Source organism: Myotis lucifugus, unplaced genomic scaffold, assembly GCF_000147115.1.
Source record: "Myotis lucifugus unplaced genomic scaffold, Myoluc2.0 scaffold_937, whole genome shotgun sequence".
NCBI lineage: Eukaryota > Metazoa > Chordata > Mammalia > Chiroptera > Vespertilionidae > Myotis > Myotis lucifugus.
In genome coordinates, this window is record NW_005871985.1 from 14,193 (window position 1) to 37,000 (window position 22,808).

Sequence of the window (22,808 nt, forward strand, 5' to 3'; positions counted from 1 at the left end):
CTCTGCGCCAGACGTGGTTCCCAGCGGGGAGGGCAGAGCCAGCTGGCACACACAGCGCCCGGCACTCCCCGATCGGGCTCTGTGGACTCCCTGCCCGGCAGCATGCCTGCTCCAGTCCCCAGGCACCGGCTGCACCCCCGCAGGACCCCTTGCTCTGTCCCCACAGGCGGGGGAGAAGCACTACCACCCGCTGTGCGCTCTCTGTGTCCGGTGTGGCCGGATGTTCGCCGAGGGCGAGGAGATGTACCTCCAAGGTAAGCGTGAGCACGCCGCCCGCCCCGGGGCAGGGGACCATCTCCCAGGCCCCTCCCACGAGCTGCGTGTGGACTGGGGGTCACGTGTGTTCTCCGCTAGTTAGGGGGCCCCACGATGCAGCGGGAGCAGGGGCAGGGCCCAAGCAGGCTTTCCTGAGCGGACTTGCAGGACAGCAGGCGGTGCTGGGACAGCGGGCAGTGCTGGGAGGCAGAGCCCAGGGGCCCTGGTCTGCCTGGGGCGGGGGTGCTCCCAAGAGGCCTCGGGGAGGATGGTCAGTATCGAGACCCATCTCTTTAAAATATGTTTTTATTGATGTCAGAGAGGAAGGGAGAGATGTCAGAGAGGAAGGGAGAGGGGGAGAGAGATAGAAGCATCGGTGATGAGAGAGAATCATGGATCGGCTGCCTCCTGCACGCCCCCCACTGGGGATCGAGCCCGCAACCTGGGCCTGTGCCCTGACCGGGAATTGAACTGTGACCTCCTGGTTCGTGGGTCAGTGCTCAACCCCTGAGCCACCAAGGCCGGGTGAGACCCGTCTCTTTAGCCGAATGTTCTTTTCAATGATCTCTCTGTCCCCAGCGTTGGGGCCGCCGGGCAGGGGCAGGGCCGCACACTGCCCCGCAGACGGGCTGTGTAATGGCATCATGTGGTGACAGCTGGGCCAGGGTGCCACACAGGCCTCCCTTGCTGAGGCCGAGATTCTCGGGGTGATGTCAGCCAGGATGGCCACATCCCCGACATCCCCTCTTGTTCCTCGAGTCCCCGCTGCAGAGCCCGTGAAAGAGGTCCTTTGCGCCCCTACAGCAGGCTGGGCCGTCTGGCAGGAGGGGTGCCCCCCCCCCGAGGTGCCCACCCCCACCGTGATCAGTGCTTCCAGTCCCTCCTGCCGCCAAGCCCTGTGGTCAGGACGGCAGTGTGGGGACACGAGCTCGCACATGGGGGCTGGGTCAGGAACAAAGAGACTCTTCCCGGCCCTGTCTGAGGCCGGCGCCCACGTGTGAACTGATTCCTGCGGTGACTTCCCCAGGCCCGCCTGCTCCCGCCTCGGGTCTCCCATCTCCCATGAGTTAGATGAGGTTTTCGAGCTCCAAGCCACGGACCCCAGGGCCCCACCCACCCTGCCTGGACCCCCGGACCCTCTGCCTGGTCTGCCCGGCGCGGGGCTCCACGCAGGTGTAACTGACAGGTGACTCATGCAGCGAAGCTCTGAGGAGCAGGGTCCCCCCGACCACCCCTTCCTCTGGGCGGCTTCCCAGCACAGACTCCTCCCAGGAAACACCGGCCGGGGTGTGACGCTCATGGTCATCGGGGTAAAATACCGAGTCGATGTTCCTGTGTGCCCACTGGGTTGACCAAGACGAAAAGGAAGGGCGTGCCCCCCGTCCCCGGGTCCTGAGCATTCGAGGAAGCGGGCCCCTGGCCTGGCTGGTGGGGCGAAGTGGGGAATGGCCCACAGGCCTCAAGGCCTTACAGACGCCACGGCGGGGAGCCCCCGAGGACCTGGGAGACGTGGCGGCTCGTGCCCCCGGCCCGTGGCCTAGAGATGAGCCTGTGGGAGCCGGGGGCTCGAGGTGTGTCTGCCGCGTCATGTCCCCGGCCTGGGCTGTGCGTCCCCGGGGGCAGGGCTGCCACCTGCTGTCAGGCCCAGCACAGAGCGCGCCCAGGGGCCGCTCGGAGGGGGTGGCCGAGTGGACATCCCTCCGTGTGTGAGCCCCGCCCCGGCCCCCCACGGCCCTGCCTCGGGGAGTGGCACTAACCCCGGACTCTGTCCACAGGCTCCTCCATCTGGCACCCGGCCTGTCGACAAGCAGCCAGGACTGAGGACAAGAGCAAGGTTGGTGCGATTCCCGAGTTCTCCCGCTGCATCTCCGCGCTCGGGTGGGACTGTCATGCAGTGGAGGGGCTGCCGGCAGCGTCCACGGGCTGAGGGGCGTGGACAGGACGTGGGGGGGTGTCAGATGTACACACGGGGTTCTGGGGTTGATGCAAGGTAGCTCCCAGGGCTCCCTTCCCTGCCCTCTGACCTCCTCATTTGCTCAGGGGATGCCGATGGCCGCAAAGATTTGGGGACAACTTTGAAGTTAGCGAGTCCCCAAGTGGTCACCGCCATTTTGGCTCAATTCCCAGAATGGTCACTAGAATGGCAGGCCCTGGGGTTTGGCACAAGAGCAGCCCCCACTCCCCGCCACCTTCTTCCTCCTGCTCGCTGCCACCTCCCCGGGGCCAGGCCCTGATCCCACCGCCTAGGGCCCTGACCCCACTGCCCGGGGCCTGACTCCACTGCCCGGGGCCTGACCCCACTGCCCGGAGCCCTGACTCCACTGCCAGGCCCAAGCCCAGTGCGGGACTCTTGGGAGGAAGGAAGGGACAGCTGTCCCTCAGCTCCAGGACGCAGAGGCCGTGGGAGGACGTGTGACGTGTCGGTTTCCTGTGACAAACCCCGCACATGCGAGACCGGGAAGCCACAGGTGCCTGGCCCGCGGTGCCGGGTCAGAGTGTAACCGGGCTCCGGGGAGAACCATTCCTGTCCTTCCCGTGTCTAGAGGGGCCACACCGCTGCCCGACACCCCCTCGCCTCATAGCAGCCCTGAGGTCACCCTGGGCCCTGAGAATCCAGGACAGCTCCCCACCCCCAGGCCCCTCAGTCCGCCTGCAGAGTCCCTGTGGCCACACGAGGCAGCAGCCGCAGGGTTGGGAGTGAGGCCCTGAGCCTTTGGGGACGCTGCCTGGCCTCCCTCGGCAACAGGACTGACGGTCACTGTGTCACGTGCACGGCCAGGCCGCCATCTGTGGCCGCACACGGCGGCTGTCCGTCACCCTCTCACATGGCTGATTACCCCACACCCTGCGCCTGAGCCGCCGGCCTCAGCGATGAGCCCGGCAGCACGCCCACCTCCCAGCGCCACAGTCCATGACCCTGCAGTGACCTCCAGGGCCTGACCTTTGTCTGTGGACACCTCCATCCCGGAGGCCAAGCCCAGGCCTGCCAAAGGGACCCCACGCGGAGAGGCCTCCAGACCCCACGCGTGCACGGCGTGAGCACGGGGAGACCGACCAGGGGTGGGAAGGGGACGGAGGCCACAGAGGCCACGCAGGGACACCCAGGGCGGCCACAGCAGCTCTAGGTTCTGGACGTGGCTGCTGCGCTGGCCCCTGGCCTGAGGGAGCCCAGCGCCGGCCTCTGCTCCTCACCGGAGGCCACCCATGCTGACTGGGGCCGCGGCCCGGCGGAGGGAGGCTCTGCAGTCCAGAGGGACAGGGAGGGAGGGGTCACGCCCGGGGCTGCACATCCGTGGCTTCCTGGGCTGTTCCCAAGGCGCTTTGGGAACATTTGGGGGCGGGGGGGGGGGGAGGCTGCAGCCAGAGAGCGGCTGCCCCTGGGCGCTGTGCCCTGGCGCTGGTGCCTGCCCCTCGGTGTCCCGGGACGGGATTCAGGCCCCAGTCATGCCCTGCTTGTCCCTCGTTCCCCTTCCCCAGCCCTCAGAGCCTCTCTGTCTCGCCCAGGAAATGAGGGTAGTGTCCGGGGCCTGGGCGGCCAGGCGGACAGGGTGGGTCAGCTGATTCTCCCCGGGGACGGGTGCCCGGGACAGTTCTCCAGCCAGCTGGCCGCTCTGGCCTGGGAGGCAGGAAGAGAGAGCCAGTTAATGACCATGGCCCAGCCAGCCCCGCCAGCCGCTCCAGCTCAGGGTGTGGGGTGGGCCGGAGGGCGGCGGCCCCTGAAGACAAGGCAGCGGTCATGGCCTCGTGAACTCCTGAAACCGGCCCCGGTCAGGGTGGCGCCAGTGACCTGGTGGCCGTAAGAGAGCTACCTGCCCGTCTTGGGTGTGCTCAGCAGTCTTTCACCAACGGCCCCTCTGCGCCGGGCCCTGGGGCCCTGGGAGGAGGCTCCTTTCCTGCCCTTGGAGTCCAGCTGTGCCTCTGCCCGGCTGTGTGACCTCGGGCGAATCACTGGCCCTCTCTGAGCCTCAGGCCTCAGCTTTAACCTGGAGACGGGTGGGTGTCAGACCCCGCACGCTGTGGGTGAGACTCATGTGCACCAGGCGCCCTGTGACCCTGGAGGAGGCTGAGCGTAGGATTGGGGGGTGGGGGAGCTGCAGCCCCTTCCGACTGCGGGTGCAAACAGACCCCGGGCTGCTGCCGACCCAGCGCCAGCGCACGGGCCAGGGCAGCGCCCAGGGACCTGTGGGCCCCTCCCCTGCGGGACGCTCCCCGGGGTGAGGGGCACAGGGCCACCGCCGCTGCACCCGGGCTGGTCCGGGGCTTCCTGTCCTGGCCCAGCTGGACCTGAGGTGAAAGTGAGGGGACCTCGGAGCCCAGCTCCCCACGCCGTGTCTCCCCAGACACGGAGCCCCAGGGAGCGTCTTCGGGCTCCTAGAGGAGGAACCGAGGTGCAGAGGGTTTCAGACGTGTGACATGTGTGCGGACATCACGGTGGCCAGTAAAACAGGCCACCTGGCCACAGGGATGGCGAGAAGGCAGACCCCGAGTTACCTGCCTCCGAGTGGCCATCATATCTGGTGTGGGGGGAGCTGGGGACCTGGGACTGCACTGTGGGTTCGGGCTGAGCTTGGGGGAGACCCCTGCCCCCGCCGGCCTTCGGAAGCCTGTGGTCTGAGGGGACAGGCAGTCCCGAGACTCCGCCCCATTCAGCAAGCAGAGCCCAGTCCAGGGGCCGGGGAAAGCAGGGCAGGCCTCCTGGAGGAGGCGGCCCCGAGCTTGGTCCCGGAGGATGCCAGGGGCATGGAAGGGGTGGGCCAGGCTGACGAGTGGGCCATGCAGAGGTGAGCCGCAAGCATCACGCCCTCTCCCCTCTCTCCCTTCCAGATGCAGAAGCAGGTTTGCCGGGGCACCACCCCCTGTGCCTTCCAGGTTTGTGCCTGACGGCTGGCCCTGGTGTTGTCCCGTCCTCGCTGCTGTCGTGCTGCGTGTAGGGGAGCTGGGCGTGCTCCGCCGGGGAGGGCGGCCCCACGGTCTGTGTTAGTTAGTGTCCTGGACTGACCGCTCCAGGGGCCTTAAACAGACACCCCTTTCCCCCGCCCTGGAGGCTGGAGGCCCAGACCACGGCGCGGCAGGGCGGCTCCTCCCGAGGCCTCTCCTTGGCGTGTGGAACGGCCGTCTCCTCCCCGTGTCCTCACAGGGTCGTCCCTCTGTGTGTGTCTGTGTCCTAAGCTCTTCCTTTTTAATATATTTGTATTGACTTCAGAGAGGAAGGGGGAGGGAGAGAGAGAGAAACATCAATGATGAGAGAGAATCGTGGACCAGCTGCCTCCTGCATGCCCCCTACTGGGGATCGAGCCCGCAACCCGGGCACGTGCCCTTGACCGGAACCGAATCTGGGACCCTTCCTTCTGCAGGCCGACGCTTTATGCAGCTAGGGCAAGCATGTCAAACTCAAAGGTGAACACGGGCCAAATAAACAAGGTTTACGTGTATGTGGCCACAAAAAAACAGAAGCTTCAATTTTCATAGAAACGTAGGTTTATTTCAATAGAGACGTGCTGAAGACGAAGGGTTGAGATGAAGGAGTCACCGTTAATGAGCGTTTGTTGTGGGCCACACGCGGCCCGCGGGCCACAAGTTTGACATGTTGAGCTAGGGCGTACTCTCTCCTTGTAAGGACTCGTCACATTAGGTCAAGGCCCCACGTAGCTTAATTCGGGCTTTAAAGGGCCTGTCTCTAAACACAGCCCTGCTCTGGGCACTGGGGTGAGGCCTTCCGCATGCGAGTCGGGGACACCACTCTGCCGTAACGAGGCCCCGTCCAGGCTGCTGGCACTGCAGCGGGTGTGGGTGCTGAGGGGGGCCGGCCAGAATCGGGGGGACAGGGGTCTGCTTAGGAAAGGAGAGAGGAGGGGGTAGGGGTGTGGGGAGAGGGGTCCGTGCTATTGGCTGGGAGGCCCTGCGCGGAGAGGGTTCCGTTTAGACGGCGAGAGGAAGAGCTAGTGGGGCCGGGCCAGGCAGGGCCACGCTGGGCCAGGTGAGGGGAGCGGCAAGCCACACCCTGCAGGCGGATGGACACAGGTGCGGTCATCGGGTGGAGCCGGAGGCGAGTGTCCACGCAGACACAGGGCAGGCCTGCCGTGGGAGCAGAGGAGACCGCAGTCCGGGGGCCGTCACCTCGGGGGAAGCAGGAGATGTGCTCGGGGAGGCGAGGGGCAGGACGGGGCTCACACCGCAGAGGGCACTCGGGGGCAGGTTCCACGCGTGACGGAGGCCCCGGGCCAGGACGAGGGCTCAGCGTGAGAGCGGCCAGCAGTGACCTCCGGGGGCTGTTGCTGAGACCTCGCTGGGGTGCGGGACCAAATGCGGTTCCTCCAGGGGCTGCCGGTGCTGAGAGGCGTGGGGCGGAGTCGGGGGCCTGAGGGTGGACTGTGGTGTGGGGCTCAGACTGGTCTTTAGGTTCAGGGACCGTCCCTAAGTCTGACAGCAGAGCCGCTGCTGGCCTGCGCTGCCCCGCGTCCCCGTGATCTGGGCGGAAAACGTCCCCGAGCGCACGGCTCTGGGTCGGAGGCGGCCTTGCCCCTGGCGCTCGGAGCCCCTGCCTGCTCCTGTCCCCCTGGAATTGGTCCTCTCTGCGCCATGAAAGCTCGGCACTCGTCGGCGCTACAAACCCGCTGGCGTGTAGCCGTGTCACTGCGGTCTGTCTGATGTCTCCAGTTGTCCGTGCGAGCTGCCTGTCGCTGTGAGAATGCTTCACCCTGACAAGGAAAAGGACCGCCGTGAGCCGGCCCTCTGGGCCGCGTGACTGACGGCTGCCTCTGGACGGTCTTCACTGACACGTCCTGTTTTCTGTCTCCATCCCACCCCACCCCCCCTTCCCCAGGAGACCAGGACGTCCTCCGAGAGCATCATCTCTGTGCCTGCGTCCACCACCTCGGGGTCCCCCAGCCGCGTCATCTATGTAAGTTGGGCTCTTTCTATGGGGAGGGGGGCCTGGGGGCGTCACTGAGCCGGGCGTCGGCGCTGCCATCCCTGCGTGGGGACTGGTGTAGACCTTGGGAAGCTGACAAGAGCCTCCTCTCCGCGGGCGGAGTGACCCCGCCACTCCCTGGGCCTGTGGGGACAAGGGCGCGAGGAGGTGCTCACAACTGCTGTGGATGACGGTGTAAAAGTGACATCGCCCCACGCCCTGCGCCAGGGCTTCCTGAATGAAGTGCCCGGGCACCCATGGGGTCAGGCAGGTGTGAATGCCCTGCAGATCCGTGCGTGTCACCCTGAAACGTGCTCCTAACGTGTTCCTAGGGAAGCACGCTGAGGATCACATATTATGAATCCCATTTTCGTTCAAGAGGGTGTGTGTATGTGTATATGTGTGTATGAGTGTACATGTACGTGCGTGCATTAGTGTATGTATTAGTGTGTGTACGTGTTTGTAAGTGTACATGTGTGGGTGCATTTATATTTATAATACTTGCTTGTCCACACACATGGCTGTGTCTGCATGTGTGTATATGTGTGCATATGTGTTCTGACACATGCACGTGTGTCTGTGCATGAATGTGTTTACACGTATATGCATGCCTGTGTGTTTGCATGTGTCAGTGCATTGTCTGTGTGCACACAGAGGTGTCTGTATGAATTTTTAGATCACGGACTGAGCATCACTGTCCGCCCATGTCAGGCCGACACCCATCCACTGGGGCCACCTCTGCCGCTTCGTGGAGAGGCACAGGCCCGAGAAGGCGCTCCCTCAGGCCACGGCGGCCCCTCGTGGCCTGGCGTCGGGACCAGGCCCACGTGATCATGAGGCCTCCTGGCCCGTTAGGCGCTTCACCCTCACGGGGCTGGGCACAGGCTCGGCGCCTCCACACCTGCCTCACTCGGGTCTGACGGTGCCGCCACCCTTTCCCTCCTGCAGGCGAGGCTGGGCGACGAGATCCTGGACTACAGAGACCTGGCCGCCCTCCCCAAGAGCAAGGCCATCTACAACATCGACCGCCCCGACATGATCTCCTACTCGCCCTACGTCAGCCACTCGGGGGACCGGCAGAGCTGCCTCGAGGTACGGCCGCGGTGGCAGCCCGCGGGTGGGTGGCGGCCACGGCGCAGGCCCCTGGCTCCGTCCTCGCTGCTCGGCGACGCGCCCTGGGCGTCCTCTCTAAAGAGCCCCGCTGCGCTCTGCCCAGACGCCCCTGGCAGACGCACGCAGCTCCCTGGGGCCGAGCCTGGGAAGCCCTGTGTGGCCGGGAGCAGGCAGGGGCCGGTGTTCAGGAGATGATGGGAACGGAGTAGCACCTGTTTCTCGCGGTTCGGGACCATTTTCACGATGTGCGAAATGTAGTTTTCCTTTATCCAGTACCTTCAGCCTGCTCCCCGTCACCAGCGGGCCCGTCCCCTGTCCCCGCGCTCCCTGGTGTGGCTGCACCGGATGACTTACTCCGTGGGTCCCGTGGGCAGCGTCCATGACTGACTCTCAGGCGCAGCCGCCCTCCGTTTACTGCGGAGTCACCGTTGGTGCCCAGTTTTCCGGGGTGGTTTTGAGGTTCCCGTGTGACCTTGTTGCCTGTGACCAGCAGGAGTGTCTGCCAGCTGGCAGCCCGGGTGCGTGTGCCATTCCGAGAGGGAGGCCGGGCGGCAGAGCCCCTTCCCTCCACGTGCCCGGCCCTCCTGTCTGAGTCTCCAGCAGGGTCGCCTGGGAAGGGAGGCTGGGGCCCGGGCCGCCTAGCTGGAGGTGGTGGTTGGCGCCAGCCCCGCTGACGTCTGCAGTCACTGTGTCTGGGCACGGCTGGCAGCTCAGGACAGGGCGGGAGGGTGAGGCCAGAGGGGCCCCTCCTCACTGGCTCTGTCCCTGGGGACAGGCAGGACCCCACGGGTCTGAGTGATAAGTCCCAGGAAGAGGCCGGTGGGCGGGGCAGGGCGGAGGGGAGGGTCTGACCTGCTCCCACCTCCCGCTGCCTGAGCCAAGCCTGGCAGGGGCCTCCTCGTTCCTGTCCGGTCGGGCGCTGCTGGAGGCGCTGGGAGAGGGTCGGGAGGCCAAGCCACTTGGCCACCACCCCCTGGAGCCAATGTCCGTGGGGCGGACGGTGCCCACCTACTCTAATGGGGGGGTCCCTGGCTGGGAGGCTGGTCCCTGCTCCCAAGGCCCCCACCAGCAGTGCTGGCCTCCCTGAGCCCTGAGCCCCGAGCCCCAGAAGACTCTCTTCCTCAGTCTCCCAGGGCGTCGCCTCCCCACGCCCTGAACCAAGTCTTCCTGTTGGAAAAACTTCTTGGAGAGCAGGGAGCGCTGGGGGGACCGGGACGGAGACCAGCTCCACTGTCCCGATCTCTTTCTGGGGGTGCCATCCCTTGACCGCGTTTCTCCAAAAAGAAGGTCTGGGAGCCCCGGGGTGGGTTCCCGTCCTCGTCACGTGAGCGTCTGTGCCCGCGTGTCTCCCCACGAGCAGCCGCCGGGGCCGCGGGCTAACAGGCTGCTCTGTGTTATGTCCACAGTCGCCCCAGTTGCTCTCGCCAACGCTGACCGAGGTAACCGCACCCCCACGCGTGCTCGCGTGCTCCCGGGTTATAAACATAACCACCTGCCGCCCGGAGGGCTGGGGGCCTGGCCGTGGCGCCTGGGCCACGCGCTCCTGGCTCGGTGCCCCCTCGGCGTTGGTTATTTTTATGATTGCGTGGCCCCTGCATGCCTCCCTGGCGCCCCTGCAGCCCTGCAAGTGCGGACGTGGGGCCCGGCCCGAGGTCTGGGTCAGGGCTCCTTGGAGACACTCCGGGCACCGGGCGCGGGCCCAGCTCCTGCGCCTCCGCGGGGGGACGTCCGGGAAGTCCTCGCAGATGAACATTCTGGAGGCATTTCTCTGTCCGGCAGCATCGGTCACGGGCAGCCTGCTTCTCCTGTTTCTCGGGGTTAATGAGAGCAGAGAGAGAGCAGCCAGCCAGGCTCCAGGCTGCGTGGGCATCAGACCCTGGGACCCTGAGCCCCACGGGCAGGCGAGGGGAGGAGACAGGACACCCGAGGGTGTGACCGGCCCCCGGGGCCAGCAGAGGACGCCCGAGACGGAGAGGGACCGCGGGACTGTGGCTGCCCAGCCTGTGCCGACTCCAGGGCTGGGCCAGGCTGAAGGGCTCGGGGTGCAGCACCTGCACGAGGCCTGGCTGAGCTGGGGGGTGTTGGGGGGAGGCGCAGGGCAAGCTTCAGGGATGGTGACTCGCAGTTTGGCTGGAGAGTGAGCCCCAGGAAGTGGTGGTAGGCTGGGAGGGTGGGAGCCCCAGGAGGTGGTGGTAGGCTCAGAGAGAGTGGGAGCCCCAGGAGGTGGTGGTAGGCTCGGAGAGGGTGGGAGCCCCAGGAGGTGGTGGTAGGCTGGGAGGGTGGGAGCCCTGAGCGCCAGGCCCTGCCTCTCTCCTTGCCGTCCCCACACTGGCCTCGGGGGCCAGAGCAGCCGCATCCACCAGCGGCCGGACACTGGGCTGGGGTGTCAGGGCTCAGGGCCACGTGCTGAGCCACGGTGGGCCCGCAGCCTGCTCTTCCCTGTCCCGCGTGCCACGCCATCTCACGCCGCCTGCCGCCCGCTCTGACGCTCCGAGCAGCTGCTCATCCTGCTTGAACGGAGTCCGCCTTGTCCGTGCTTGTGGGTCTGGCTCAATGGGCCCCACGCCTGGACCCTATCGAGGCCAGGGAGAGCACAGAATCTCAGTGGTTCTCAAACTGTGTTCCAAGGAGCCTTGGGTGCTGGGAAGGCCTGCAGGAGGGGAGCTGACGGGTGTGGGAGGACTGGGTGCCTGCAGCTCCATCGTGGGAGCCTCAGCCGCAGTGGGGCTGGTGGAGGGGGCGGCCCCTACCCTCTGGCACCTGGGGGCACGGGCACCATGCTCAGCCGGCAGGAGTTCAGCACCAAGGCCAGCCCCCTGCCGCCTCCCCTGGCCCACAGGTGCAGGGAACTTCGGGGCGGTTGCCTGGGCTCTGAGGTCAGGGAAGCAGACACTGGGCGGAGGGGGGTGGGCCGTGCTCGGCTCCGTGCTCACCAGGCGTTTTTCCTCCCAGGGAGACCAGGACGACCGCTCCTCCAGGCAGTGCCGCACCTCCAGCCCCAGCTCCGCCGGGTCGGTCAGCCTTGGGCGCTACACCCCGACCTCACGGTCGCCCCAGCACTACAGCCGGCCAGGTACTTGGCCCCACGGCTCCTTTGACCCTCCGGGAAGCAGGGTTTCTTGTTGCTTTTCCTGCTATGAATCAGTCTCTTATGTACACCGGGCGGGTGTGGGCTGCCGGCGGGCGATGGAGACTGTCCATTGGGAGGAGGCCCCTCGTGTCCGGGCGGGGGGGTGGCCGCGAGGCAGCGGGTCCCCCTGCGGGTAGAGGAGCTGTGCGTGGAGCTCACAGGCACAGCTGAGCACGTGGGAGCAGCTCTCGGAATCCATGTCTCAGTAGAGCAGACGCCAGGAAACAGGCGCAGAGATGGAAGGAGCCCAGTCAGTTCCTGCTCACGAGGGTCTGGGAAGAGGAAGGCAGAGCCAATGCCAGAGAGTAGGGTCAGTCCCCTTTGGCGCGTCACCCGCAGCGGGCGGTGGCCCCACGGACAGCAGCCCCGTGGGAACATGGGCAGGAGGCCAGCACCGGCTGCTCAGAGCAGGGCGAGCTCGAGGAGGCCCCCCCGTCCCACCCCGTCCCTGCTTGGTGCCCCGCTGTGGGTGGCTGTCCCTGAGCTTCCAGACGCCTCGTCGCCCTCAGAGTGTCCAAGTCCCAGGGACACTCCACACACAAAAAGGACGCTGCCTTTTTGAGGGATTTTTCCACGCTGCTTCCTCCTTGGCCAGCTGTGCATGAAGCCATTTTCATATCCATAGACAACAGCTTAGTCTTGCAGCCTCTGTGGAAAAATCAAAGCTCATTCATCTGCAAAGTTACTTTCATTGGCTCCTGCAGTGTGGCTGGTGCGTCCTGCTCAGGAATACGTATTTGGAAAGTGGATAAGTGAGTGAGCGAGCGAGCTAGTGAGTGAGTGAGGAAATAAGTGAATAAGTGAGTGAGCGAATGAGTGAGTGAGCGAGCGAGCTAGTGAGTAAGTGAATGAGTGAGTGAGTGACTGAGTGAGTGAGGGAGGGAATGAGTGAGTGAGTGACTGAGTGAGTGAGGGAGGGAATGAGGGAGTGAATGAGTGAGTGAGGGAATGAGTGAGTGAGTGAATGGTAAGTGAATGAGTGAGGGAATGAATGAATGAATGCCTGAGTGAGGGAGTGAATGAAAGAATGAATGAGGGAGGGAATGAAGAATGAATGAGTGAGGGAATGACTGAGGGAGAGAGTGAATCAGTGAGTTGAGAGCGATTGAACAGGCAAGCATGCGAGTCAGAGTGAAGGGCCCTCTGCTGACCCCTGACCACTATATGTGGGTCACCTGGGCTTGCGGACTGTTCCCAGCCGGGTGGGAACCCCAGAGAGCCAAGAGCTGAATCTCGGCTGCTGAGGCCCTGTGATTGCTGGGGGGCAGTCTATCCAGCTGCCCTCCACCAGCGTCCTTAATCACAAGGAGCCCCAGGAGGGGAACGGGCAGGGCACAGGGGGCCAGCGGCTCCTGTCCCCAGAGGGCAGGGCCTCTGCACTCCAGCCCAGAGCGGACTGGTGGAGGGCGCCTCTGGCGACGCCCCTCCCCGAGGTCTGCCTCCTTGGCGAGAGGAAGCCAGCGTGTTCCTGGCAGGTGGGCCTAGGGCTGGTGCGGCTCTGCGGCCCCGGCCGGGCGGACTGACTTGCTCTCTGTTGCCCTGCAGCTGGTACTGTGAGTGTTGGTACCAGTAGCTGCCTGTCCCTGTCCCAACACCCAAGCCCTACGTCCGTGTTCAGGCACCATTACATCCCCTACTTCCGAGGTAAGGCGCGCAGTGCTGCGGGCTGCGGGCGCCCCAGGGCGCTTGCCACACGTGTGTGTCGTGTCCGTGTCGCCGCATGGCTTCCCGAGCCCCGTGTCTCATGCCTGTGCTCCTCGCTGTGTCTCGTGAGTCCAGCTCCGTTTCTGTTCGTGTGTGAATGTTCCTGGGGGGAGTGTAGGCACCTCGTGGTGTGAAGGATGAACAGAGAGGTGAGGAGAGGGGTGGAGAGCTGCAGGCAGAGGTTAGGGCCTCTCCACCGCTGCCCTCGGACCTACATCATCTCATTCTGTCCCCACCTGTCACTCCACGGGCGAAGGGATGCCAGTGGCGGGGACCAGGCCCAAAGGCTGAGGCTGAAGGGGGCAGGAACGTGTCCACACTCAGAGCGCAGGGTGGCCTGGGGCGGACGCACACCCTGCATGGCTCCCACTCCTGCCTCTTCCCAGGGCCAGACCCTGCACGGAAGCATGTGTCCGCCCCACTGGGAACATGGCCCAGCTCTTCTTCGCCCACATGCTATGGACTGAATTGTGTCCCCCCAGAATCCATATGTTGAAGCCCTAACCCCCCATGTGACTGCCTTCAGAGAAGGGTCTTTAGGAGGTTATTAGGGTCACACGAGGGCTTACAGGTGGGGCCCCAAACCCGTGGGATTGGTGGTCTTATAGGCAGAGGAAAGACCACAAGATCTCTCAGCCACTCTGTGGGCGCTCAGAGGAGCAGCCACGTGGAGACAGGGACTGTCGACAAGCCAGGAGGGGAGCTCACACCAGAAACCAAGCCTGCTGCTGACTTCCAGCCTCCAGAACTGGGAGGAGGAAATCTGTTATCTGAGCCCCTCCGTCCATGGTGTTTGTTACGCAGCCCTAGCTGACTCATACACCACAAAGACTCAGCAGGACCAGAAGCAGCCGTGCTGTCCTGCCTTCTGTCCTGAGGGGACCAGGAAGAGGCAGGCTCTGCTGGTTTACGCTGTCACATGATGGTCACCAGACGGGCTCCTTGCTTCTCTTATATCGTCACCATCACTGGCTTCCTGTGGCCTCATCGGGTCTGCTGGGAAGAGAGCCCCTGGTCCTGGGGACCACGTCCTTCTGGAGCACCTGTCCTGCCACCACGGTCCCTACTGGACCCACTGACTCTTGAAAAGCGGCCAAGCTGGAAATGGTGCATTTTGTGACGGGTCCCTCGGGGGACGGTGTGGCAGGGCGAGGAGAGGAACTGTCCGGTGGAGAAACCTGGCACCACCCTGACTTCGGCCAGGGGCCCGGGTCAGCATCACGTGATGGGTCATGTGACAGCAGGTGCCCTGGACCCGATGGGGTGAGAGGGCACCTCTGTGGCCTTCCTCCCAAGAACCATGCCCTCCGTCTAGTCTGAGGAAATCATCAGATGGGTCCCCCCCGCGGGGCCTTTGGCAGAGCCCCTGGCCCACACAGAGCCAGTCGTGAAGGACAAGGAGAATCTGAGAACGTGCCGAGGTCCAGAGGGCCCAGGAGAGGGACAGCTGGACAGGACGTGTGTCCGGGGATCCTGGGCCAGGAAAGATCTTCAGATAAAAACGGGTGAGGCCCACGTCAATGTGGCATTTGCGGAACCCCGTTGCCGCGATGCCCGTGAAGTGAGCCCTTTGCTTGAAGTAAAAGAAGGCGACTTTTCAACGGCCAGGGCTCCCCATCGCTAGCAAACACCGCCCCCCGCCCCCCACCCTCACCCCGTCTGGCGCCTTTTCCCTCTCGCTGAAGGATGAGCCTCCGCAGATGTCGGAGCCGCCTCGGTCCCGGGCCACCTCCCTTGGGAGCCACGAGCCTCGCCAGGAGGGAGCTCTGTGCCTTTTCCTCGGCAGCACAGCGGCTCCTCTGGTTCCCTCCTTCCACGGTGACGTCAGCTTGGGATTTACCGCCAAGGCCCCGGAGGAAGCGGGTCCCGGAGCCGTAACCGGAGCCTCCCGGGCCCCTCAGCCCTGTCCCTCCCGAGGAGGTGGCCACAGGGGTGCGCGCCCCGCAGGCCGTCGGGATGTTCCGACAGCTGACGTGGCCCAGCGTGCACGTGGCCTCGCGCGGGGCCGATGCTAGTGGCGCGTTTTATTACCGTGGACCTCACAGTGAGCAGGCGGCGAAGGGAGGCGGTGCCCCTGAGCCTGACCAGGAAGCATCTGGACAAGTGGGGAGGATTGGAAAGGGGGTTCCAGGCGGGCCTGAGGGGGAGGCGAGGGAAAACCAGGAGGGAAGGGTGTGAGCAGAGAGGCGTCGGGCTGGGACCGAGGTCTCGAGGGGTGGTGGCTGATGTGGAAGCCCTGATGGCGGAGGTGAGGGGGTGGGCCCGGGGCCTCCGTGGCTGTGTCCCAGCTGCCCCTGGGCCCGGGCCCCCTGAGCGCCGGGTGGAGGCTGGGGACTCCTTAGAGAAATGTACACACAGATCCTGGGAGGACGCTGCACACGGGCTGGGGCGCTGGGGTCAGGAGGCCTGTGACCTGTGAGGCTGTGGCCTGGGCGGGATGGGGGGTGAGGCCATGGGTTCGAGGCAGAGGAAACGAGCCCTGTGAGGCCTCCCGGTTCAGAGGCCCTGCCAGGAGCCCGCCACTCGGGGATGGCACCGGGTGAGCCGCGCTCACTGTTCTGGCATCCGAGCGGGTGGGCTTGGTGCAGTTGAGTCGCAGCCACACTTGTAGGGTGGCCTGGGAGCCCTTGCTCCCTGGGGTGGTGCGCAGGCAGGAAGCTCAGGGCGGCTCCACACGGCGCTGGGGTACGGCCGCCGGGGGCAGGCAGGGCTCCCCCCAGGAGGGGCTGGACAGCTGTCTCCCTGATGTCCTATCAAGGCTGACAGGTGACACTGGGGCCCAGGCACAGGAAGATGCTTGAAGTGACCCGCAGCCCCTCTGTGGCCTTGGCCTGGTGGGGGCCCTGGTGTGGCTGCTGGAGCCGAGCTCCACCCACCCTGTGAGCCCCGGGCCCTGCCCACCCACCCAGGCGAGAGCTCTCTGAGCCGGCGCCTCCCCAGCAGCACAGGGCCACCCGCTGTTCAATGAGGCCTCATCACCCCGGGCCCTGCGGTGTGAGCAGCTGCAGCTCCACGGGGTGTTTGGGGTTGCGAGTGGCCCTGCCCTTGGCCGAGCTGTCACCGAGCGAGCGGGGTTCCCTGAGGCCACGGGAGGGGAGGCGCCGCGCCTCACTGGTCCTCCCAGGTCCCATGCCATTGCGTTCTGTCTGTCACATTGTTCCTTAAACATGGGTGGGAGGGGGCCTCGCCTGGGGACCAGGGCCGTCCACGCTGTGACTTGATAATCCAACCTTGTTCGCCAAATAGCAGTGGCACATCCGGGTGGAGTGAGGAACTGGAGCCCACAGGGGTCTTTCCCTTTAATTTGCCACATGCTTACCTGGGGCGGGGGGAGGGGGGCAGTGGTGGAGTGGTAGCTGCTGATGCCCACACGGTCTCGCTCCCCTGTAGCTAGTGGATTTCCACCGCGGCTTCGCGCACAGACGTGATGAGGGCGAGCGCTAGAACCCGTGTGGATGCCCATGTGGCCTCTCCAAAGAGGGCAGCACCGTTTCATACAGATAGGAAGGGGCCTGGGCCGATGCCAATACCAGCGCCCAGAGCCGCAGACCGCGTGCTCCCCAAGGAGACTGCCGTGCCCCCCAAGGGGAGCAGGCTCTGCCGAGGCGGCCAGGCCACCCTTCCGGGCACCAGGAGCCATGGCGCTCGGCCCTCGGAGCCGCTGTGCCTTCGCCACGGGGCCCGGGGGAGGGTGGGCGCGAGGTTGGATTAACAAGTCGTGGGCCCGTGTGGAAATGCGGGGCAGGGGCTGGGGGCCCACAGGCAGGGAGACGGGGTCACCCAATAAGATTTCTCGCTTGAAATGCTCTGCTCTGCTCCCCCTGCTCTCCGCTGTCTGCGCTTCGGCCTGGAGGCAGTGAAAGCGGCCGCAGCACCCCCAGCCTCTCGGTGCTGTCCGACAGCAGGCCGCCCGCCACCTACCAGCAGGCTCCGCGCCACTTCCACGTCCCAGGTAGGCACCGCTGCGGCCCGTCTCGCCCAGCAGGTGTGTGGGGGGTTCCTCTCGGTTCCCCCAGCCCCCCTAGGCCCCCCAGTCCTAAGATGCTTAAAAAATCAGCACATCCCCCCACTTCCTGTCTCCAAAGGCCCACAAGCACCAGGGAGACACTGTGCCTGCGGGGCGCCCCTGCCCCTCCCCCCGGGGCTGGCACCGGTCCTGGCTGAGGCTTGGGCTGAGGCGGTGGGACCCGGTGTCCGCCCAGGGCAGGTCCCGGATCTTTCTGGAGACCCCGGATCCGGGTGCCTGGGGAGCGCTGACCGGCCATCCGCTCGCTTGCTGACCTGCTCTCTCTCCTTTCTGTCTGTCTTCTTCCCAGACACTGGCGTCAAAGATAACATCTACAGGAAGCCCCCCATCTACAAGCAGCACGGTACCGTGCCCCTCGCTGCGTGCCCCCGCATGCCTGCCCCCTGCACGGAGCCCTCGCTCGGTTGTGTTGATGCCTGATGCCCCCCTGCAGCGGCCCTGAGCCTGAATATTAAGTGCACATTCGCTCAGGCCCAGGGCAGGGCCTCCGCATGGAGCCCGAGGAAGGCGGGTCTGATCAGGGCCCCTGTGTGGCAGAAACCCGAGGCTGACGCTCACGGCCGGGCTGGGGGGCGTTGTGCCGGGCTGGGGGGCGTTGTGCCGGGCTGGGGGGCGTTGTGCCGGGCTGGGTGGGTGGGCAGGTGGCTGGAGTTTGCTGCTTGGAGAGAAGCAGCCAGGCTGACCGCAGCTGAGGGGGGAGGGACAGGTGTCTGGGTCACAGCCGAGCCAGCCCGTCTGCGGGAAACAGGACAAACCGAGTCAGTCGGTCATCCCCGCGTGGGAATGAGGCCCTGAGTGGTGGGAATCGCTGGCCAGAGGATAAACGCCGAGCCTCCAGTGAGGGACTGCTTGCATCAGCAGATCGGGGCTGAGATGCTGAGTGGAGAGAGGGGCTTGGGCCCCCAGCCTCCTCAGGGTGGTCACCCAGGCCCGCTCCACCTGAGCCTGCGGGGCAGGTGCGCAGGGAGCGGTGGCCGAGCCATGGCGCAAGAGGCAGGAGGCCGGAGGCTCACGGTGTCCCCGTCTGCACGAATTTCTGGGTGATTTGGGGCATCACCTCCGTGAGCCGGTTTCCTCATCTGCAAAATGGGACGGGCCCCTCCACCCTGCCCTCCACGGGCCGCCGGTGAGGACGCCGTGGGGTGTGGGTGTTACCACGTTGCTAGGAGACGGGCAGAGGAATCCCCACACCTGAGGGTCTTGCTCAGATGCAGCCGGAAAACAGCAGGTCCACACGGACCCCTGGCTGGGTGCTCCCGGGGGGATGGCACACGTGTGCTCGGTGCTCGCTGGCAGGTCAGGGGCCGGTGCAGACTCAGACGGCTTGCTGTCCTCGACGAAGGCGCCTGTGCTGGGGGGTCTCGGCCTCTTCCCAAGACAGGAAGAGAAAGTGAAAAGCCTGGTTTCCAGGGCGACGGATGGCCTTTCCCGCTCCCTCCAGCCAGGGTGCTTAGAGCCCAGATCTTCCCGAGGGTCAGAGAGGGACGGGCTCCCAGGGGTATGAGCGGGGAAACTGAGGCCCAGCTGAAGGACGCGCCAGCCTCCGTCACGCCGCCCGAGGCCTCGTCCTGCACGCAAGCGGGGTGCTCGCCTGGCCCGTGTTAGCCGCAGAGGCGTCCTTCGCACAGTGTGGAGGGGAGAGGCAGTCGGTGAGGTCACGACGTGGCTGGGTGGCCTGTGGCCCCCCCAGACCTGAGACAGAGCTATGCCGGGGAGGTCAGCGGGGGCGGCCAGCAGGGATCCTCTGGGGTCACTGTTCACCCGGAAATCAATGCCTCTCCCCTCCAATGGCACGTGAACTCCCATTTGCCCGAACCCTGAGCAATGGCCGGATTCCTCGGCGCGTTCCAGATTGGGGCTTGCTGACTCCTTCGTGAACTAAATGGTGTACAGTGCCTACTCGGACATACATAGGGTCCGCATGTGGTTGCTGCGGACTGGCCTTACCCGTGTGCCCGGCTGAGCCCGTGCCGGCTGAGCCCGTGCCCGGCGGGGCGGTGGCACGCCGTTGAGTGCCAACCGTGGCAGGTGTTTGAATGTGACACGGCTTCCCCACCCCGTCGGCATGTGCCCTGTCGGGCGTGTGTGTGAGCATGCAAGCATGCGTGTGACTCCATGCATGTGGGCATGTCACCCCTCCCCCCCAGTCTCAGCAAACGGACCAGCCAGCCGCCTCTGGGGGACGGAGGAGTGCGACTCCAGCTGGGGAAGCCCTCGAACTCCTGAAACAAACTGCGGTGACGACGCTGTGGGGCGGGCCATTGAGTTCATCTCACATAATACACTCGGCGAGCTCCAGGTTTAGGCTTTCTCATCCACGTCATTGCTTTTCAGCTCTCCAGTCCCATCTCATGCCAAGCTTTTCTTAACTCGGCATCACCCTCTCCCGGCGCTCTGGCCTTCCTCCTCCAGCCAGCGGGCGGCCAGGCCTGTTGGGGGGGGGACGAAGGTGGGGACGGGAGGACCAGCCCTCACGAGGCTGCCGCTGGACGGTCAGGGCACGTGCGCGCTCGACACGCAGCTCGTTTCCTCCTCACTCTGAGGTCAGGTGGTGCAGTGACCAGTCAGTGGCCAAGCTGAGGTCCACACCCAGTCTGCCTGCCCCCTGACCTCTGACCCCTGGCCCTCTAGGCTGCCTTTGACAGCATGGAGGCCCCGCAGTATTTTCTTGTAACTACAGCAGTTCCAACTCTACTTGGCTACGATTTAATGGCTTTTTTAAAGTAAAAGAATAAGAAAGAGAAGAAAGGAAGCAAAAGGAAATGACTGGGGCATTTTGAAAGGGGAGCCCCCGCCCCTGTGCGGGAAGCAGGGGCGGCCGTAGGAGAGGCCGGGGGCGGCGCAGTCAGGCCACCCAGCGGGGCGTACACGCCCAGAGCTCAGAGCTCGGGCGCCCCGCGGGACATTCCTGATGTTTCCCTGAACGCCAACCCCTCGCAGGCACATTGTGGGGCGGCCTCGATGCAGAGCACAGCCCCGTCACCGGAGCCCACACCCCTCAGAGGCCCCTCCTCTGGACGGGGGTTCATGGCCACCTCCCTCGCTCTCCAGCCTCGAGGAGGTTTAAGTGAGGCTGCGCTGAACCTTAGCAGAGAGCAGGGCTTGGTGGTCCAGCCCCTCAGGGGCGTGAAGCGGGGCCCAGTGTTTAGATGGTTTAAAGCAGCGGTTCTCAACCTGTGGGTCGCGACCCCTTTGGGGGTCGAACGACCCTTTCACAGGGGTCGCCTAAGACCATCCTGCATATCAGATATTTACATGACGATTCATAACAGTAGCAACATTACAGTTATGAAGTAGCAGCGAAAATAATTTTATGGTTGGGTCACAACATGAGGAACTGAGTTAAAGGGCCAGAAGGTTGAGAACCACTGGTTTAAAGTGATACAAGAGGCCCTGGCCAGTGTTGCCCAGTGGGTAGGGTATTGTCCTGTGCACTGAAAGGTCACCTGGTTGATTCCCAGTCGGGGCACATGCCTGGGTTGTGGGCTTGATCCCCAGTAGGGGGTGCACAGGAGGCAGCCGATCGATGTTTCTCTCTCCCTTCCTCTCCCTCCTCTCTCTCTAAAATTGTAGGAGGTAGAAGGACACCTCCCCGGTTTCCCAGGAGGTGGGCATTGTCTCATCACCGCCAGCTGCCCAGTAACGGGGGGTGGGAATGGCCCTCCCGCCTCTCAGAGCCTCCCCAATACCAGACAGCAAAGAGGGCCCCACGTCATGGCTGTTTCTGTGGCCCCTGCTTTACAGCAGGAATGAGTCATGTCTCATGTGCCTTTAGGGCTCCTGGGCGGTGGGGTTGAGTCTCGTGGTTTGGGGGTCCTCTTGGGATGGAAAAGGGGAAGGCAGGCTCCACATCCAGGAAGGAAGTTAGAAACCCCACGGTCATGGGGTGCCGCCAACACAGGTTCCCGGGGACACCCAGGGGTCGTCAGCCTTTCCCGCGGCAAATGCCTTCCAGGCTCCGAGGAGCCGCCGGGTGCGGCAGGAAAGGCATCCCCCCTGTCCTTCGGGGGCTGGTCCCCTCCTGACACTGAAACAGCAGCCGAAAATCCGCCCCAACGTCGGCCTCTTGACTATTCCCAGGTCTTCAGACCTGAACTCCCCCCAGGCCACAGCGTGCACGTTGGCGTCCTCACAGCTCGGAGGAGTGGACGTCATCCGCCCACTTTACAGATCAGGAAACTGAGGCTCGGAGCTGTAGGGAGCAGCCGCAAACAGTGCCAAGTGCCGGGAGGTCCCATGTCTCCTGCCCAGGCCCCCTTTCTCCGGGGCCTGGCGTGGGCTGTGCGGCTGCAGACGGGCCCTGCGAAGGCTGTGGTTGGCCAGGAGCTGGCGTGTTGCAGAGGGAACGTGTAAATCTTGGCAGATGCTCCTTCCAGACCATGGGGCTGTCCGTGAACCCTGCGTCGGGAAGTCCGGCACCAGCTGCTGTCCTCGGCTGTGGGAAGCCCTCGGACCCAGGGTGGCCCATGGCCCTGGCCTCAACTCCGGATTCCACATAGCAAAGGGCCTCGGTTTTTCTGCGCTTGCAAATGGCCCCCGAGTCGGTCCATCGGGGCCTCTGCGGGCTGGACGGGGGCAGTGTCTCCGCCCTCAAATCGCCACTGGCCTAGTGGTCCTGCTGGCAGCCGCCACGAGCCCGCCGATGGATGGCAGACGCTCCAGATTCCCCTCCCCAGGGCGGTTGTCTGGGCAACAGGAGACCCAGCATGGGCACGCGCCCCCCTGGCCCTGCCCCCTCCTCCCCCATCACCCTGCTCCCTGCGCAGGCTCCTCGTTAACCTGCCTCTGAGAGGGGGAGGCGGGCTTTGGATTTTCATGGTGGAATGCGTCTCTCCCTGAAGGAGAGGAGGCGGCGGGGGAGGGAGGAAGTGTTGGCGAGGCCGGACGGGCCTCAGCTGTGGCCTTGCCTCGTTGAGGTCCTGGAGGCCAGTCCCCAGGCTCCCAGCTCTCGGGCCTGGTGTCAGCCTTGTCCTTGATGGTGCGCGGGGCATGGCGCCCCAACAAGCGACCAGGCCGGGGCCCTCCTCAGGCGGCAGGCAAGAGCCCCCTCGCGTCCTTGCCACGCGGTCTCTGGCGGATGGGAGGCCCAGGGTCCTCCTTTCGTTGCTCCGTGCGTGGGGTCGGCATGTCAGTTCGGGCGCTCGGGGTGGGTCTGTATGGACTGAAGTGGGCGCTGCCTTCCCAGTCAGACTTGGTAGGAGAGCACGCCACCCAGCTGGGGGCACCCGCTCTGGGGCCGGGGAGGACACGGCCGTGACGGCTCCACACCACGTGGTCCCCCCTGGGTATACCTTCTACCTTGTCGTTGCCCTTCGCGGACTGTTTCCAGTGATTTGGGGGCGGCCCCCGGTGAGGGGGGGCGGTCAGAGGAAGGACCAGGAGTCAGGCCACCTGGGTTCAAAGGGCAGCCTCTGCTACCCGCTGACCCACGACCTTGAGGAAGGCGGGACATCGCTCTGAGCCTCAGTCCTCCGGTCTGTGAAGTGGGTTGTGTGGTGACAGGCAGCGATGCCCGTGGGGCACCCGGCTGAGTGGGCACAGGGCGGGCTGGACGGCTGAGACCCCCTTACCTTGAAGTTAAACCCCGGTAGGAGGAAGTGTTCTTCACAATGCCCTGTCGCTGCACCCCGGGGGCTCGGCTGGATTTTAATGAGGTGTCACTTCACCCG

At 65.0% G+C, this 22,808-nt stretch overlaps 1 protein-coding gene across 4 annotated transcripts in view; it reads left to right on the plus strand.

Annotated features, from left to right (window-relative positions):
* The first annotated feature begins 143 nt into the window (after positions 1-143).
* LOC102417580 (actin-binding LIM protein 2) overlaps positions 144-22,808 on the plus strand; it is a 51,520-nt gene continuing 28,855 nt past the window's right edge. For 2 of the 4 annotated variants that reach the window (XM_023747654.1, XM_023747655.1), the window contains exons 1-7: positions 144-254; positions 2,031-2,089; positions 7,079-7,156; positions 8,114-8,257; positions 11,231-11,351; positions 16,966-17,064; positions 17,429-17,482. In XM_023747654.1, the coding sequence (XP_023603422.1) occupies positions 221-254; positions 2,031-2,089; positions 7,079-7,156; positions 8,114-8,257; positions 11,231-11,351; positions 16,966-17,064; positions 17,429-17,482 (589 nt within the window). In that variant the 5' untranslated portion in view covers positions 144-220. Of the gene's footprint in view, positions 255-2,030; positions 2,090-7,078; positions 7,157-8,113; positions 8,258-11,230; positions 11,352-12,953; positions 13,053-16,965; positions 17,065-17,428; positions 17,483-22,808 lie in introns of all 4 variants that reach the window. The other 2 variants (XM_023747653.1, XM_023747656.1) reach the window with 2 other exon arrangements.